The sequence below is a fragment of the Lutjanus erythropterus genome, chromosome 17 (genome assembly GCF_056507025.1).
Source record: "Lutjanus erythropterus isolate fLutEry1 chromosome 17, fLutEry1.hap2, whole genome shotgun sequence".
NCBI classification, from domain to species: domain Eukaryota; kingdom Metazoa; phylum Chordata; class Actinopteri; order Lutjaniformes; family Lutjanidae; genus Lutjanus; species Lutjanus erythropterus.
This window is the reverse complement of record NC_139333.1, coordinates 24534363-24550633: the sequence shown is the minus strand read 5'-3', so window position 1 is coordinate 24550633 and position 16271 is coordinate 24534363. Positions and strand designations below refer to the sequence as shown.

The 16271-nt window shown below is 40.0% G+C and overlaps 1 protein-coding gene across 1 annotated transcript in view; it reads left to right on the top strand.

Annotated features, from left to right (window-relative positions):
* Positions 1–11169, top strand: part of cox10 (cytochrome c oxidase assembly factor heme A:farnesyltransferase COX10) — a 45139-nt gene extending 33970 nt beyond the window's left edge. The window contains exons 5-7 of the mRNA XM_084741345.1: positions 2189–2259; positions 6468–6700; positions 10610–11169. Coding sequence (XP_084597471.1) covers positions 2189–2259; positions 6468–6700; positions 10610–11028 — 723 coding nt within the window. The 3' untranslated portion in view covers positions 11029–11169. The remainder of the gene's footprint in view (positions 1–2188; positions 2260–6467; positions 6701–10609) is intronic.
* Positions 11170–16271: the final 5102 nt, after the last annotated feature.

Below are 16271 nucleotides of genomic sequence, written 5' to 3'. Positions count from 1 at the left end.
AGCCCGGCCCAGTCCAGTCAGACCCAGCTAGCCCAGTGCTCCACTACAACTGAACCAAAGATGGAAAAGGGAAGCTTGAGATTTTCTTTGGAGCATTTGGAGAGAGCTTAATCACAGATTTCATTTGAATGTTTTTTTGGGTGCTTGAAGGGTTTTAGTGCCACTGCAGTTTCAGCAGTAAGAGGAGCCAAATAAGGAGATATATTCAGCTACTTTCTGTTGTAGACGTGACCTTCAAAGGCTCTTTTCCTCTTACTATAGGGATGTAAAGATAACAAACTCAAAGTATGATAATACCACGATTCAAAATTCAGTTCAACACAACTTCATCAAACCTGCTAGGAGCAATTTGTTGGAGGAGGTTGTTATACATGGAAAAAACACAAACATATTGTACAAACAAGCAAATCATGATACCAGGGGGCTAAACATGATACTAATGATCCTGATAAATAAACTTGCTAAAGCATGATAATAAAGATTTTTTTAAAAAGAAAAAAGAAAACGTACCTAAGAAGACAGTGGTTAAAAAAAACTACAGAGCGTTTAGTAGTCATATTGCAGGGTGCTAAAGGGTAGCTGTCTTGTATTTTAATGATCCATTTCTAGCCTGAAATCCTGCAGAGGTTCACTAATAGCTACCAGGATAATGTGTAATGCAAGGACTGACAACTTCGAGGCTGAAATGGAGATTCAGGATTGGCATTATGGAGTATTATTGACCCCCTGTTCTGAGAGGTTCAGTGTTCCTCCCACGTGCTTTGTATTCAGATCTTTGCTCTAGAGTTGCGACGAGTAGGTTAGTCAATCAAAAGAAAATTAGTCTTCAACTATTTTGATAAATGATTAACTGTTTCTGTGATTTTTCAAGCAAAAATGTCAAACGTTTGCAGGTTCCTGTTTCTTAAACATGAGGATATGCTGCTCAATTTTACAGACTCTGCAATCTGTTGATTAATTATGAAAATAATCAGCAGATCAATAGAGAATGAAAACAGTCGTTACTTGCAGCCCTACTTGGCTCCAAGTCCCAGTCCAGTATTTTGAGATATCCTGTGTGTCAGACCTTAATGGTGCAGCCCACTTCCTGATGTTCTTGAAAATAAAAATCTATACCAAATGAAATGCAATGCCTTACACCAAAATATGGTGGCTTTCGATGTCACGTGTGCAGTAAATCTGGGAACTGGAGTTTAAGAAGAGAAAAGTGGATTATCTGTTTATTAGACATTTTATGTGAACCATATATCATAAAAGATGGATCTTGATATTCTGTAGTCTAAGTGCTTTATCTGTTTTCTTCATTAGTCAAAGGCTCTTATGCGGGCAAGCAAACACACACATCTATGTGCTGACTTACATACACACACAGGCTCACACACACATACACACAGATTAGCCAGTTCCTGCGTTTAAGCACCCCATGTGTTTGCATTTTAGTCACACATTGCCAATCTCATGGGAGCACTTTGAAGCATACTCCTCCAGAGCAGATCATAAAACAGGAGTATAAGTAGTTTTTCACATAGTTGTATCCCAGAACACCCCCCCACCCCCACCTCCACCACCACCACCACCTCCCACCCAACAGCCCACAGCCTCCACCTTCCACCTCCAGTCCATTTACTCTCCAAGTGCAGGGAGAGCATTTGGTTCAGAGAGTTGCTGTGACCGTGCCTCAAGCAGCTCCCCTCACATTGTTTCCCTCCAGATGTCGCATAGAAACACACACAGAGGCAGCCGTGGTGGAAGTCCTGTAATTATTATGAATTTACCAGGATGATTTACATTTAATGAATGTTAACGCGACCAACACCGGAGAGCGTGTTGCCAGAAAGACACACAAATTATGTCACAGTGGCTGGTTAACGTTCACACCTTTGTTTGTTTGCATCTGCAGAAGGATTGCACTACAAACCTTTGTTTGTCTGCTTTACTGTATCTCGGCCCAACCTTTGCACCTCAGCATCGCTGGAAATTTAAATTGTCTAAACCACATCTGTACCTATTGAGCTGCAGTGTAGGAGGTGTGCAAGGACACAGCTGCATCTATAGCGTTGCCTGAAGTCTGCTTTAACACTCAGCGATGAATTTTCACTTCTCCCTGCAGCAGTTCATGATATACATGGAAAAATGGATGTGTTTGTGTGTCTCTTGCACTAACGCACTTGTTGTTCTGTCTCCACAGTACTTCGAGGTGCCCTTCGACTCCAACATGAACCGCACAAAGAACCGCCCGCTCGTCAGAGGACAAATCAGGTACAGTTTTTCTGTCTGTGTGCTTATTTACCAGCATTTTCTCATCATCGTCTGCATGAAAGAATTGATGCAGCAACCCCATCTGTACTTTTTATTACTTTGAATAGGCAGTGAAGAGTGTCTCGAGTGTACAGGAGGAGAGAGAAGCAATAGCTCAGCATGAGCTGGGGTTCAGTTCAGTGTAAAAGCAATGCCACATGACAGCTATTGAGCCTTTCAAGCTGCCTTTTGTTCAATTCATACTGGGCAAGTGACTAATACTGTAACTAGGGGCATTTTACCAAGGGTGAAACATGACCTGTAGGGCTGCAAGTAATGAGTGTTTCCATTATAGATTAATCTACTGATTATTTTCACAATTAATTGAGTAATCATTTAGTCTATAAGATTTCCAAAAAAAAATGTGAAAAACACACATTTCCCAGAGCCCAAAGTGATGTCTTCAAATTGGATCTTTTGTTGCATCAACAGTCCAAAATCCAAGGACTCCTCATTTTCTGTCATAAATAACAAAGAAAAGCAGCAAATCCTGACATTATGGAAAGGTATGGTATTTGATTTCACTAAATCTCACGTCTAGATTGAGTATGGAAAAAGGACAGACTATGGAAAAATATTTGTGTTTCCAGATTATTGCCCGTAGTCTGTTTTCTAACATAAAATTCAGAATTTCTAAAACTAAATTGATCATACAAGCAGAGTGTTTTTCATGGCATTTGGAGCAGGCAGCCAGCGCAGCCAAAATGTTTACCACTGTTTTAGAGAGTGTGGGCCAGAGCGAGTGTGATGATGTTGAAATCAAGACAAGAAAACCCATTAAAATGTAGCTATTAAACTTTTTTCAAGTCATTTTAGGTTCTTATGTGTAAAAGAGACTGAAAAATAAGGAGTAAACAATAATATAATAATAAAATAGAATGCAATTCAATATGTGAGGGAAAAAATACAAGCATAGTCAGCACATGATTCTAAATGTTTTTTAATGCAGTCTGAAAAATGTACGAAGCCCCAGTCGGAACTTTTCTAACAGCTTTTGATGTGTTTGCAGTTGAGATCACACCTTAAATAAAACAGTAGCGCTGAGCACACATCCCATATTGACTTACACCCTCCTGTTCCTCTTTTAGTTATTGAGTTGTTATGGCGCTGAAGCCGACCTGCAGCGGCAGCCAGAGACCGTAGGTGCCAGTAACAGAACTGCATGCCAGCAGTGAGGATCCTCTGCCGCACACCTGTCAGGTGTAACGCGAGCCTAGGGTGGCAGATTAGGAGTAGTTTACATGACCACCCCCACTTTGCATCCTCCACTGTTTAGATGAGAGATAACCTCTGCATAGGTGCTCAGTGAACTGCACGCAGCGCCACGCTCCTACAAATCTGTGACTGGATATGCTCGTCTCTACCTGCCCCTCTGGGAGGCTGCCACCCTTAAGCAGCAGGCAGGCAGATACACAGATATTCACTGATACATGGACCGAAAAAACCCACGAAACAACCACACGTCCCCTTCTCCCATTGTCCTTGCCAGGAAACTGCCGCCTCTGCATTTCACTCTTACAGGATCATCTGCCTGTCTCTCTTTTCATGTTTATTCAGGAAGAACAAAAGCAAACAACCTGTTGACATTAGAGGATTAAACACCTTCCACAACAGTTCAGTCTGCACTCAGCTAACAAGTGGAAGCTGAATACCTCTGTGGCCTACTGATATATTCCAGCAGCATAACCACTTTATGAGTGAACAGCCTCTTAGTACCATAACTAGACCTCGACCCACAGCTATCTCATCCTAGTTTCAGGAATTCTCCATTGACACGCTGTTTAAAAGTGGACTTTCGTGCAGTTGAGCTGGTGATTGAAGATGTTCTCTGTCTAAACACAGCCTCTTCTCTCTGGCTTTTAGCCTGTCCCTGACGAGAGGTGTGTGTCTGTCTCTGAGACACATAGAAACACTAGATCTCTCTCACTCTTTGTCTCCCTTCTTCTCCCTCACTCACACAATCTTGTGTAGAGACGGCGAGCAGATGGGAGGCTGCGCTGTCCTGTCAAACAAGCCATCAGACGGCCACATTTTTACACATTCTCCAAGTTGTCTTCAGGACAAGTCTTTCTATTAGCCAAATGATGTTTCTCAGCTTTGCCCGTCGTTACTGCAGGAGTCTGTCTGCCGCTCTGATGTCGGCATCGGAAATAGTTTGTCATCTTATGTCGGGACTACAATAGCGTATCATTTTTCCCACCTTTTATTGTTCTTCTTTGAAAAGTGGATGACAGTCTCTCATCCTTTGTAGTGGTTTTGCAGAGTTTGAGGCGTCTACATGTGGTGAGGCTGAATAGTTTTGAGCTTGCAAAGAGGAGGAACACAGAAGAGGTGGGGGCACATACTGCATACTGTTTTTTAGCCTGAAGGTGGTTATGATTTGGGCTTCATAACAAGTCTTACAGTCACGGTGTGTCAGAGTTAAATGATTCTAATCATTTGCTTTGTGATCAAGACCTGAACACTTTTAAAAACACTTTCTCTCTTTGGTGACCTACAAAGACATTAGTTGAGTCTTGCAGCATATCTCTGTTTTCTAAGGAGAAGCTGGCTGGCTTTGGCTGGACTTGTTTGGGGCTGGCATATGAGAAGCATTTATTATCCTTACAGTGACTTAGTGAGTTGCCGTCAACTCAAGCACCCATCTCTCCTGAGCAGAGGAGTGAAAGAAAAGCTGACAGCAAAACACAATAAGGCTGAAATGAAACAAGTGCGCATAAATTAGGTAAATTAAATATTTTATTTCTTATGTTGGTTGGGGAAACACTCATGATCTTCATCAGAAAATTGAGTTTGCTTTTCTCAGATAACGTCGTCAAACTACTATTCCGAAGGTCAAGACCAGGGGAGTGAAAGAAAAAGGTTCAATGAATATGATTGATGGAGGATAAATAAACAAGTGTTTGCTGATGCTATCATGTTAACCTTCATTTCACTAAAATTCACCTCTTGTCCTTTATTATCAGTTGCTTTATTATCAGTTAATAATATTTGTGGGAGGGGGTGTAAACCTTTTTCAGTTTCTGAAGGGGGGGTATGCTAGAAAAAGTCTGTGAACCATTGACACCAGTCCCTGAATCTGCAGCGTTAAAAGCAAAGCTTACATATTTTGAAAATTCTACATTGTTGTTTTCCTCCCTGAGCTCTTGAATATTTAACAGGTAAAGTTTTAGGTAGAATCGTCCTGTTTCTTTAAACCTGATGGGTAAATCCCTCGTGTTTTACATTTGGATCCCTTCCCCAGATTGTGGTCTAACCAGCTGCCACATCTTTGACTCTCTGTAATGACGTCACTCACCTGACACAGACTGCTGCTGTGTCGGACTCTGAGCGCAGGACAGTAAACCCACCTCAGGCCATGTGACGCACTCCCTCCCCCTGACCTGAGCCAGCCCACAGCCAGACTGTCGACAGCCCGTAGCCAGCCTGCGCGGCCCCACCTCAGCCCACATAAAACAGACATAACACCACTAATCACATTAATGCACCAATCTCCCTGCTCCGCCACACCACCAAAATAAAAGCCCTGTTTGCTTTTTGAAGAAAAGGCCTGCGTTTGGTCAAGATTTTAATCTAGCCTCTCTTTAATTTATGGAGCATTTACTGGTGAATTTGAACCAGACCTCGCCATCACTGCTTTCAATAAAAGATGAGGGAAGGAGGAGGAGGAGGAAGTCTTCATCCAGTTAAAAGCCTGAGCCACAGTGGTTTTCTGCAGCTAGTTTTGATCTCTGTCGTGTGCACATGCTCTTCATCTTGCAGGGCTACTTCTATTCCTGACAAACTCTTATCAGATGAGCTTCCTCTGAGCCTTCTGTTTTGAGACGGCTGCTGACTGTCAGTGTGCGGCCCCCATGGGTCTGTGTGTGTGTGTGTGTGTGTGTGTGTGTGTGTGTGTGTGTGTGTGTGTGTGTGTGTGTGTGTGTGCTGAACATGTGGAGCTCTCATAGTCTTATCTGGTGTCTGCACAAGCCCACAAAACTTTATCATCCCATAGTTCCCATGGCGGTGACAGGCTTTTGTCTGAGCCTGACTCTGTTTTGTAACGTGCCTTTTATTAAATAAAACATCTGAAACTCATCTTTTAAACTTTCCTTTTTATATATTTTGTTCTTTCTCTTACTGATTTAGCAGATTCTCATATTCTCTCCCTCTGTGTCTTATGTCAGTCCCCTCCATGCAGTGTCCTTTGCTCTGGCCTGTGGAGTTCCCGGAGTTGCTCTGCTCACGCTGGCGGTCAACCCCCTGACGGGCTTCCTGGGCGCCCTCAACATCTTCCTCTACACCTGCTGCTACACGCCGCTCAAGAGGCTCAGCATCACCAACACCTGGGTGGGAGCAGTGGTGGGTGCGATACCTCCTGTCATGGGCTGGACGGCTGCCACAGGTTGTCTGGAGCCAGGTACGACTCACCAGCAGAGATAGAGGGGTATTAGTGGACTCCAGAGTGTCATTGCAACTTGGTGTAAGTAGAAGTGAGCCTTCAGGGTTTCTGTCAGGAAGGCTCTGACACAAAAGCTTTTGGAAGTCAGGTGACTTAAAATAAATGAATAAAGAGCAGCAAAGTCCATGTAGGGAGCTGGTCATGATGGATGAACTGGTCAAACGCAGGTCTTCCCAGAGGAGACTAGGATTTTCAGATGTAGCTGAGAAAGAAAAGCAGCAAATCCCCACATTTAAGCAGCTGGAACCAGCAACTGCTTAACGTTTTTTGCTTGAAAAATGACTGAAGTGATTAATCAATTGTCAGAACAGTTGGTAAGGAATTTTCTTTCAGTTGGCTAATTGATTAATTGACTAATAATTGCATCTCTACTTGTTATTTTCAGATGTTTTTAAAAATTATTTTCACTTTTCTCTTGCAGTTTGGTAACGCTTACATGCCAAAACTACCTGGTAAGGTTTAGGAAATGAGCATGGCTTGGGTTAAAAGAGACCATTCTGGTAACACACTTTCTTCCAGAAAGGCTTCCTGACAGAAAGCCCTAAAGACAGAGAAAATTATTCAGTTAAACAGCATCTTGAACTTGAATTCATTTATCAAGCAGAGATGCCAAATACTCGCTGCATCCTGCTCCTCACATACGAGGATTTGCTGCTTTTCTCCATTTTCTATCGGTGTAAGTTATATTTTTTTGTTAAATTATATGTTTATATGTTTTCTGACATCTTACAAAAATATTTAAATATCCAAAGATTAATTGATACTAGTATATTCATTAAATGCAGCCCTAGTGCACGCAGCTCTAGTCAGCCATGGTATCAGTGTCAGAATTAGTCTGATCCGAGGTGTCATTATTCTCACCTTTCACATTAACCACTCTGTGATGAAATGTAAACCCAACGTGTTATCGTGAACCGAGTATTTGCACTTTATACACGTTTCCGTTCTGCAGACACTGTGTAGGACAAACAGCTGCTGCAATATGCAAAGCTCATATAAAGTTTATGTAACCATGTTTGTCTCTCTGGAGACATTAATTAATATTCGGTTTCAGCACGTAATAGAATCATCGTCCGTTCCCTTTTGTATGGAAATCAAGTAAAAAGCTTGTAGTAGAGGTTTTATATTCAAGGTACAATCAAGATCAACTATATATCTGTATATTTTCTAGCTGTAATTTATTATCGTTAAAAAAATTCACATGTTAACAGTCTGTATCAGAGTTCACTGGTTTAGAATTTCAACCTGCAGTCAATTAATCGAACAAACAATTGACAGAAAAGTAATTGGCATCTATTTTAATAACCAAAAATGCCAAAAATTCAGTGATTCAAGCTTGTTTGTTTTCTTCTGTCACTGTAAATTAAATATCTTTGGGTTTCAGACTTTTTGACAAAACAAGTAATTTTAAACCATTTTATAGACTAAACAAATCAGTTAAATAAAATAAATGGTAGATCAGTCAACACTGACAGTAATTGTCAGTTGCAGCTCGAGTTAAATCACACTGCTGTGTTTTTGTTGTTGGTCAGTGGGCACATCAGGACCTCTCTGACCAGACTTCATCTCACACTACATAAAGCTTTATTTACATCTGCTTCAGAACCCCTGCAGCGCTGTTAGCGCTCTTGTTCCTTGTTCCCGTGGAGTTTGAATGCTCACATTGTGAGTCGCGCTGGACAAAGACCGTCTGCCAAATGAATGTGATGTTGAGTTAGAGAGCAGACAGAGACCGAGGGGCTTTTTCCAGCTTGTTTAGTGGACACATTAAGTGTTCTGTCATGGTAACTGTATGAAATGTGTTTCATCAGGTTGCTGCTTTATCCCTGAGAAGATAAATAAATACAAGTTTATATTTATGCTGCTCATATTTCTTTTTCAACATAATATTTGATGAATTTATTAGCTTTTCAGTTCCATTCAATTTCTGTGGATTTTAAGAGATGGCCACTGATTCAATGGTAGCTCACCCTTTTCATGAAAGCTTTCAAAGACTGTTTAATACATCTCTGTGGCCAATGTTCTCTAAACATCCCTCCAAAGCAAAGTACGCTACTTTACAGGCACATAATTGTACTAAAGCCTGCAAATCAGACAGAAAAAGCTGTACTTGTTGCTCTGTTTGCAGCTCTCTGATCTGTGTGGAAGTTTCTGTTCCTTGCTGTGCTGACACACTGTGAAACACAAGTCACTGTCACTGAAAGACAAAGTGTTGGGGGTTGTTATCTTGACTTCCTGTCAGTCTATACACTTGTTTCTCTGGTTTGACTTGTCTAAACTTTCACATGTAGCACTAATTGTTACCAAACAGTATAATGGCTTTGAGAACAGCAGCCCCTTGGCTAACAGAACCAGTGACGATGATGAGCAACGGTTAATGCTCGTTAGATAGTTAGATATTATTTAGTTTATTAGTTTAAGTTTATTTGATTTGTAAAAGGACAGTGCAATGACATTGATGATTTACAGGAGATGAAAACATGAAATGAAAATGAAAACAACAGATTAAGCGAGATGCTAATTTCCACCTGTAGTCCTGCACAGCCAACCATAATAGAAGCAGTAAGAACACACTGCACGGTACTGAAAATAATATAAAATACACCCTAACTACCTTATAAAGTGACCGGGTTACCAGTGCAGATGCCTTACATTTAAAAAAATCATTAAGTGTACACTGCACAGTTAAAATACAATAAGATTATGACATGTATTTAAGATCAGTGCTGAGAAAAAACGTTACGATAAATGTGTTTTCACATTTATAAATGCATCTTTTATTCTCTATCCTTCACTCAGTGGCTGTAACGAAGGAAAATCAGAGAGGTCTGAGGATATGCATGAAGACCTCGGATGAGTCACTGCTGCTGGTTTATTACAGTGTGTGATATTTAGTTGGAACTAGAGCCCGGCCTGCAGAGGAGTTCAGGGAGTAAAAACATTCTGATACAGATATATCGGCCGATAAGGTGCACGTAATATATAGACTATATAAACACACATTTTTTGCATTTATCTGTCAAATGTGAAAAAATATCAGGCCACTGAAAGAATAAACTTTCACCTTTTTTCTTTTGTAATTATTATTATAAATAAGTATAAATGAAAAACACAAATAAAATTGTAAATAAAATATATAATATAAATTGGGTCAGGCACAAGTTGGAACAGAAGTTTTTGTTTAAAATGATCCAGATTAGAATAAAAAAATAAAGTTTTGCATCTCTTTGTTTGGTTTGTGATATAAATTCGTTAAAGTTACAAAGCAAAGCCTGTTATTACCATTGTAAGATTAAAAATAGATACTTTTATCCCACAACTTGCAACATGAAACTTATTTCAGGACTTGGCCTAATATTTTGCATACTGAATGTGAATTAAAGAAGCGAAACATTGGACCATGAGATTTTAGTTTTATTTTAGTTTGCACCATTTTAAAAATGCACAAAAAAAGAAATCTGGCAAAGATAAAAAATACAGCGCAGGGAGCGGCAGGAAACCCAGTGGGCTGAACCCTCCTGCTAAATAATATTAAATCATTGAGGAGGGATGCAACCAATGATTAGTTTCATCATTGATTAACCTGCTTATTATTTTAATTGACTCTTCTATAAAAGGGCAAAACATTATGAAAAATACTCATCTTGATTGAGTCCAAAATGAAGTTTTCAAATTGCATCTTATGTCCAACCAACAGTCCAAAACCCAGAGTCTCCTCATTTATTATCATAAATGACCAAGAAAAGCAGCACATCTTCACATTTTAGAAGCTGAAACCAGCAAATGTTTGACATTTTTACTTGAAAAATCACTAAAATGATGAATTTATTTTCGGTCTTTAATGTCTCCCTCTGTCTCTCCCATCAGGTGCCTTGTTGCTGGGCGGTTTCCTCTACAGCTGGCAGTTTCCGCACTTCAACGCCCTCAGCTGGAACTTGAGGGAGGACTACTCCCGCGGCGGCTACCGTATGATGTCCGTCACCCACCCCGGCATGTGCAAGCGGGTGGCCCTGCGCCACAGCGTGGGCCTGATCGGCCTGTCAACCTTGGCGCCCGCGCTGGACGTCACCACCTGGACCTTCCCCATCATCTCCCTCCCCATCAACCTGTACATCAGCTACCTGGCCTTCCGCTTCTACCACAAGGGGGACCGCAGCAGCGCCCGCAAGCTGTTCTTCTGCAGCCTGTGGCACCTGCCCATGCTGCTGCTGCTGGCGCTCACGTGCAAGAAGCCTCGCAGAGATCCCGAGAATCCAGCTCTACCTCCAGCTTCTTTAGCTTCATAGATGCCCCGACACTTCTAGGACCCTTATTTTAACTGAGATGCTCCCTCAGCGTCTCTCTTAACCACTCGTCATGCTTGGAGGGGGCTGAACAATGGACGCATAATTTTATCTGTGTGTTTAATATGCTGCTCATTTGGTGCTCGCTGCAAATCAGGAAATGAGCTGGAAGTGATTTGGATCAAAATACAGAAAACACACTGAATTATTACATCAGGTTGTAATCATTTCGAAGTGTGCGTACTGTATATATATTCTGTATTTATTTATGAAGGGGCCTGCCAGTTCCTCTCCATGTTGTACATGACTGTATGAAATGATCTTGTACAGTGTAAATTGCTCCTATGGATCCACACGGGGATCACTGTCACTGCATTGTACGAATGCAAAAGAAAATAAGATAATGTAAAATAAGATATATGTGATGAATATATGAGGACATCATGGTGTGAAAAGGTTTACGGTTGGTTTTCAGTCACTGTATGAAAATAGGAAAAATAGAAATGTGTCCTAAATTTAAAGGGATAGTTTGGATTATTTGATGTAGGGCTGTATGAATTACGTAACGATAGTCAATGAATTACCTGCAGTAGAGTTTTGGAGAAGCAGGGAGGAGGAGTACCAGCACAGAAACAAAGCAATGAACTACTTTGGATGAGGTCAGCAAGGCCCACTACGTGTATCCTTTATTCATAATATTTTCAACACTTTACTTTGCTGTCTGACAGCCTTTTACTTTCTGGAAATCATTGTTGTACATGCAAAGTATCACTCTCCCCAAACCAACCAAACTCCATAGGTGAAATCTGTAATTTTACCTCACAGAGTATTGGAGTTGCTGGTCTACCGCTGCCTCAATCTGTTCATCTATTTGAGTTATTGTGTGACTTCTGTGTTTTAAAAGGAGAGTTCAGACTCACCAAAGTCACACGATATACACAAACAGTTTAATTGATCAAGGCAACGGTAGAGCAATAACTCCCATATTCTGTGAGGTAAAATTACAGATTTTACTTATGGAGTTTGGTTGGGTTGGAGAAAGAGACATTAGGCTTATTTATCACCAAATTCCTGTTAGAAAAAGTAGTGAAAACACAATAAGTGGCTAAAATACCTTTTTCTTTCTTATGCTGGTGCTCCTCTCCACTTCTCCAAACTACCGGTGTGCAGGCCACCATCTGTCGTCGCCAGTGCACCTCAAATAATCAGAATCATCCCTTTTAAATAACTGTTGATTGTTTTTCGACTTTCACCTGAGCCTCGATACTTGACAGTTACACCTCATTGTATTTTGCTACTCAGCAAACGCACTGATGGGATTTCATTCATTTACATAATGCTTTAATTTCAACACGGTTCACCTGCACCAAAACAAAGAGAATAGTTCACCCCTGTAAGAAGTACAAGGGCAAATGTTCTCTAACAATAAACATGTCATGATTGTAATTCTGTCTTTCGTGTCATCATTTACTCGTTCACTGTTCCCACTTAAAACTCCATTTAGAAGTTATAAATGGTGCACGAGTGGCCGCGTACCTGAAGTGGAGGCTTCGCCCTTATCAGTCACACACACAAACCAGCACCACGCCTCGTTAGGTGGTGCTGCTGACTCAACGTCCAGATAATATATGGATTTAAGTTTCAATTATAGCCTTAGTGGATATGCTCGCTTTAAGCACAATCACCATCCCTCCAATAAGCTCTATTTAGCAGGCCACCTCTGCACCTGTCAGTCAACATGTGCTCCCCTTCCGCCCTTTACCCCTAGTTTTGGTATTTGGTTACATTTCCATCACCGCACTCGGAGAAACAAGCGGCCCCTTCCCCTCGCCGCCATCATTCTCCCCTCCATAAAAGGGGAGTGTGGGATTTAGCCAAGGCCGGGGGACCTGAAACGGCTCGACATCCTCGTAAAGTGTCTGACCGGATACGGAGTTTCATATCAGAGGGTGAAAGGGGAGCGATCGAGCCAGCTGTTACAGTTGAGAGAGAGAGAAAAGTGAGGGGAAACAAACACACCCAACCTGCGTGGAGATTGAATGTCATCGCCAACCTCCAGGGCTCGGTGTGACGGCCTGTCATGGTTTACAACATCCGCTCCTACAGAGGTGGAGCGGTGACTCTGGTGCTGTCTTGTCCTGTCAACCAGGAGAACAGCTCTGCTCGCCTTTTCACATCTCTGGAGTTACTCGTTTTGGGTCTTACTTCTGCCTCTGCATATGAATTATATTTAGTATTCAGCATTAGGTCTATAGCTGAGCTTTCAACTGTTTCTTGATTTATTAAACCACAACCTACAGAGGCATTCCTCCTCAGATTATACAACAGACATGACTTTTATCATCATTCAAAAAAAAAAAAAAAGTCCTGGGCAAGTTTAGTGTCTGATTTAGACATGAGAGTTGTTCAAAAACTTTATGAACTTTACTTAAACCAACTCATGGGGATATTTAAAGCTCCTCTCAGCTCCAGAATGAGTTCTGCTTTTTCTAACTTTGCTTGGATGTTAGAGCTTTTTTGTGTGGAGTTTTACGCTGCTTCCAAATTCATCTGCTGAGGGGGGAAAGTTTCTCTGTGCCTGCAATGAATCTTTTCAGCATGTACATACTGTAGACTGTAAATTACTTTAAGCTGAGTCAACATAAAAATACATGTTCCCCTGCAGCCTTAAAAATGAGTTAAGTGAACATGAATGGAATAACTGGTTTAAAGTCATCCTATGATTTAAAAAACTAATTGAGTTAAGTAAACTTGAGAAAATGTTCAAAATGAATAGGCTTAAGATATGAAGTTGAATCAACTAAGCTGTCTTATGAGCTTTCAAAATGTTTAATTGAGTTATGTAAGCTTCAGAAAATACTCAAATGTAATAAGTTGAATGAATTAAGTTGTGTTAAACAAATTGAGTTCAGTGAACTTGATTAAATGTTCAGATTCAAAAAGTGTAAGATATTGAGTTGAATCAAGTAAGTCATCCAACAAGTTTTCAAAATGTTAAATTAAGTGAATGTGATTCAGTAATTTAAGATACGAAGTTGAATCAACTAAGTTGTCTCATGAGTTTTCAAAACATTAAACAAATTCAGTTAAACGAACTCAATAAAACATTCAAGTTCAATAAGCTTACAATATTAAGTTGAATTAAATTAGTGTATGGGGTGGGGACTGAATTCAATCATTTTAATCATGGTTAGTTTTTTTTTTTTTTTTCATTATTATGAAAAGAAACTGCCATTATATATTTCACATGTATTACGAACACAGAAAGTTTCCATCATGTAAGTTTTCTTCAGTAACTATGAACAGGGGTCTAAAGATTGCAAACAATGCATTGTGTGAAGTCTGATAATATGCTGATCATGTTTCTTCAGAAGCTGAATATAATGAGTTAAGTGAACTCACAGAAGTGCATTGATTTGACTGAAAAAGCTTCAAGTCAGAACAACTTATATTTTTAAGTTCTGAAGTGATCTGAAGATAAATAACTAGACATTTTAAATTGATTTAACTTGAGATTGCTAAAACTTTAAAACTTACATTAAGTTAACAAGAAAAGATGAGTTGAGTCCACTGAATTCCTGTATGATATGATGTGATAGAAGACTTAATTTAACGAGTTAAGTGAACTTAAGCTTCAAGTCAGAACAACCGATATTTATGAGTTCTGAACAATAAAAACTAGACTTGAGATTACTAGAATGTATATACTTACATTAAATCGACAAGAAAAGATCAGTTAATTCTACTAAATGTCTGTGATGTTTTACAGTGTATAAAGCATCCTGTGTCCATGTGATTCAAGTTTTAAAATGAAAAAATAGTCACATATTCATTGATTATTGGTTTTTCAGTGAAGGAGAAGGACTAGATGTCATTTTAAGAATTTTTAATGAGGTAAGTGGATTTTTTTTTTCAGGGTTAAACATTTCAGACACATTAATATTAACAGCAGATTATTTTTATGTATCTTAAAAGATGTCTGTAGGCGATTTTAGTACATTATTAGTATTTTAGCGACTTGGCCACTTGATAAATAATACATGGAGACCATGATGACCTGTTATGCGCCATAGACATTTCTGTAGATTAGATTTATTTTATTTGCTCTCTTGTTAAGAAAAACACCAAAAAGTCTATGTATTATTATTATTTCATAAGCCAACAATATATCATGCTTTTCTCCCTAATTTCACTTCTTTCGATGCATAAAAACATGCAGCTTTCTGTCTTTCCCATTGCTGATATCAGTCATTAAATCACTCAGGTTATTTATGCAGTGTGAGTCTGAGCTTTGATGCCAGAGTCAACAATCCGAAGAGCAAAATATGCATCTGTAAACAGGAGAAAGAGTCCCCCAGACAGCAATCTGCAGTCCCCCCCCAGAGCTGCAGCAGCTTTATAACATCCACACTGAGTCTCCTCACATCAGATCGGGGGGGGGGGGGGGGGGGGGGGGGGGATACTGTACAACAGCTCGGATTCCAGGATTCTTCAAACCCAGCAATGAAATCTCAGGATGACGGATGACCTCTGGCCTCCTCTTCAAAGGTTGGTTGTTGCAAAATAAGAAACCCAAAGAGCTGCAGTGATCCTAAAGCAATATTTAGACTGAAACTATACAAGCAGCATTGTAAAACTATCCATTAAAGTCCCCTTAGGGATATTAAAAGAAAAGAAATGACTTTCAAGCAACAGCTTTTCCGGTGATTTCTCATGAGGAAAATAGACATTATTAAATGACACATAAAACGACAAATCTCCTCTTTAAAAAACACACATTTTACACGACTCTTCAGCTGCGGTTTCCATCAGATGATCTATTCATTTAGCTTTTTCATAATGACTCAGGCCGTCATTTCGGCCAAATTCGGCGTGACTCTGGCTACGTTATTTACAGCCAAAACTACAAAATAAAAGCCCACATTTTCATAAGCAATAAAAAACATTTCAAAGTGCGTGTAGTGCACATTTAATCTAATCTGTTCGTTCGTTTAAGACCATGAAAAAGTCAGATCTGTCAGTAGGTTTGTTTCATACGCGGCTGGAAGTTCCTGGGGTTTAAATTACAGATCTGTTTTGACTCATCTCCAGTCTCACATGAAAAATATTCTCTGCAAGTTTCTTTTTTTTTTTCTTTTTTCTTCTTTTCCTCTCTGTCTAAATTGGAAATTAAGTACATATTCCCAGTGTTGTGCTGCTTCTTCTTCTTCTTCTTCTTCAGAGGGTTTGCTGAGCTCTTCAAATGC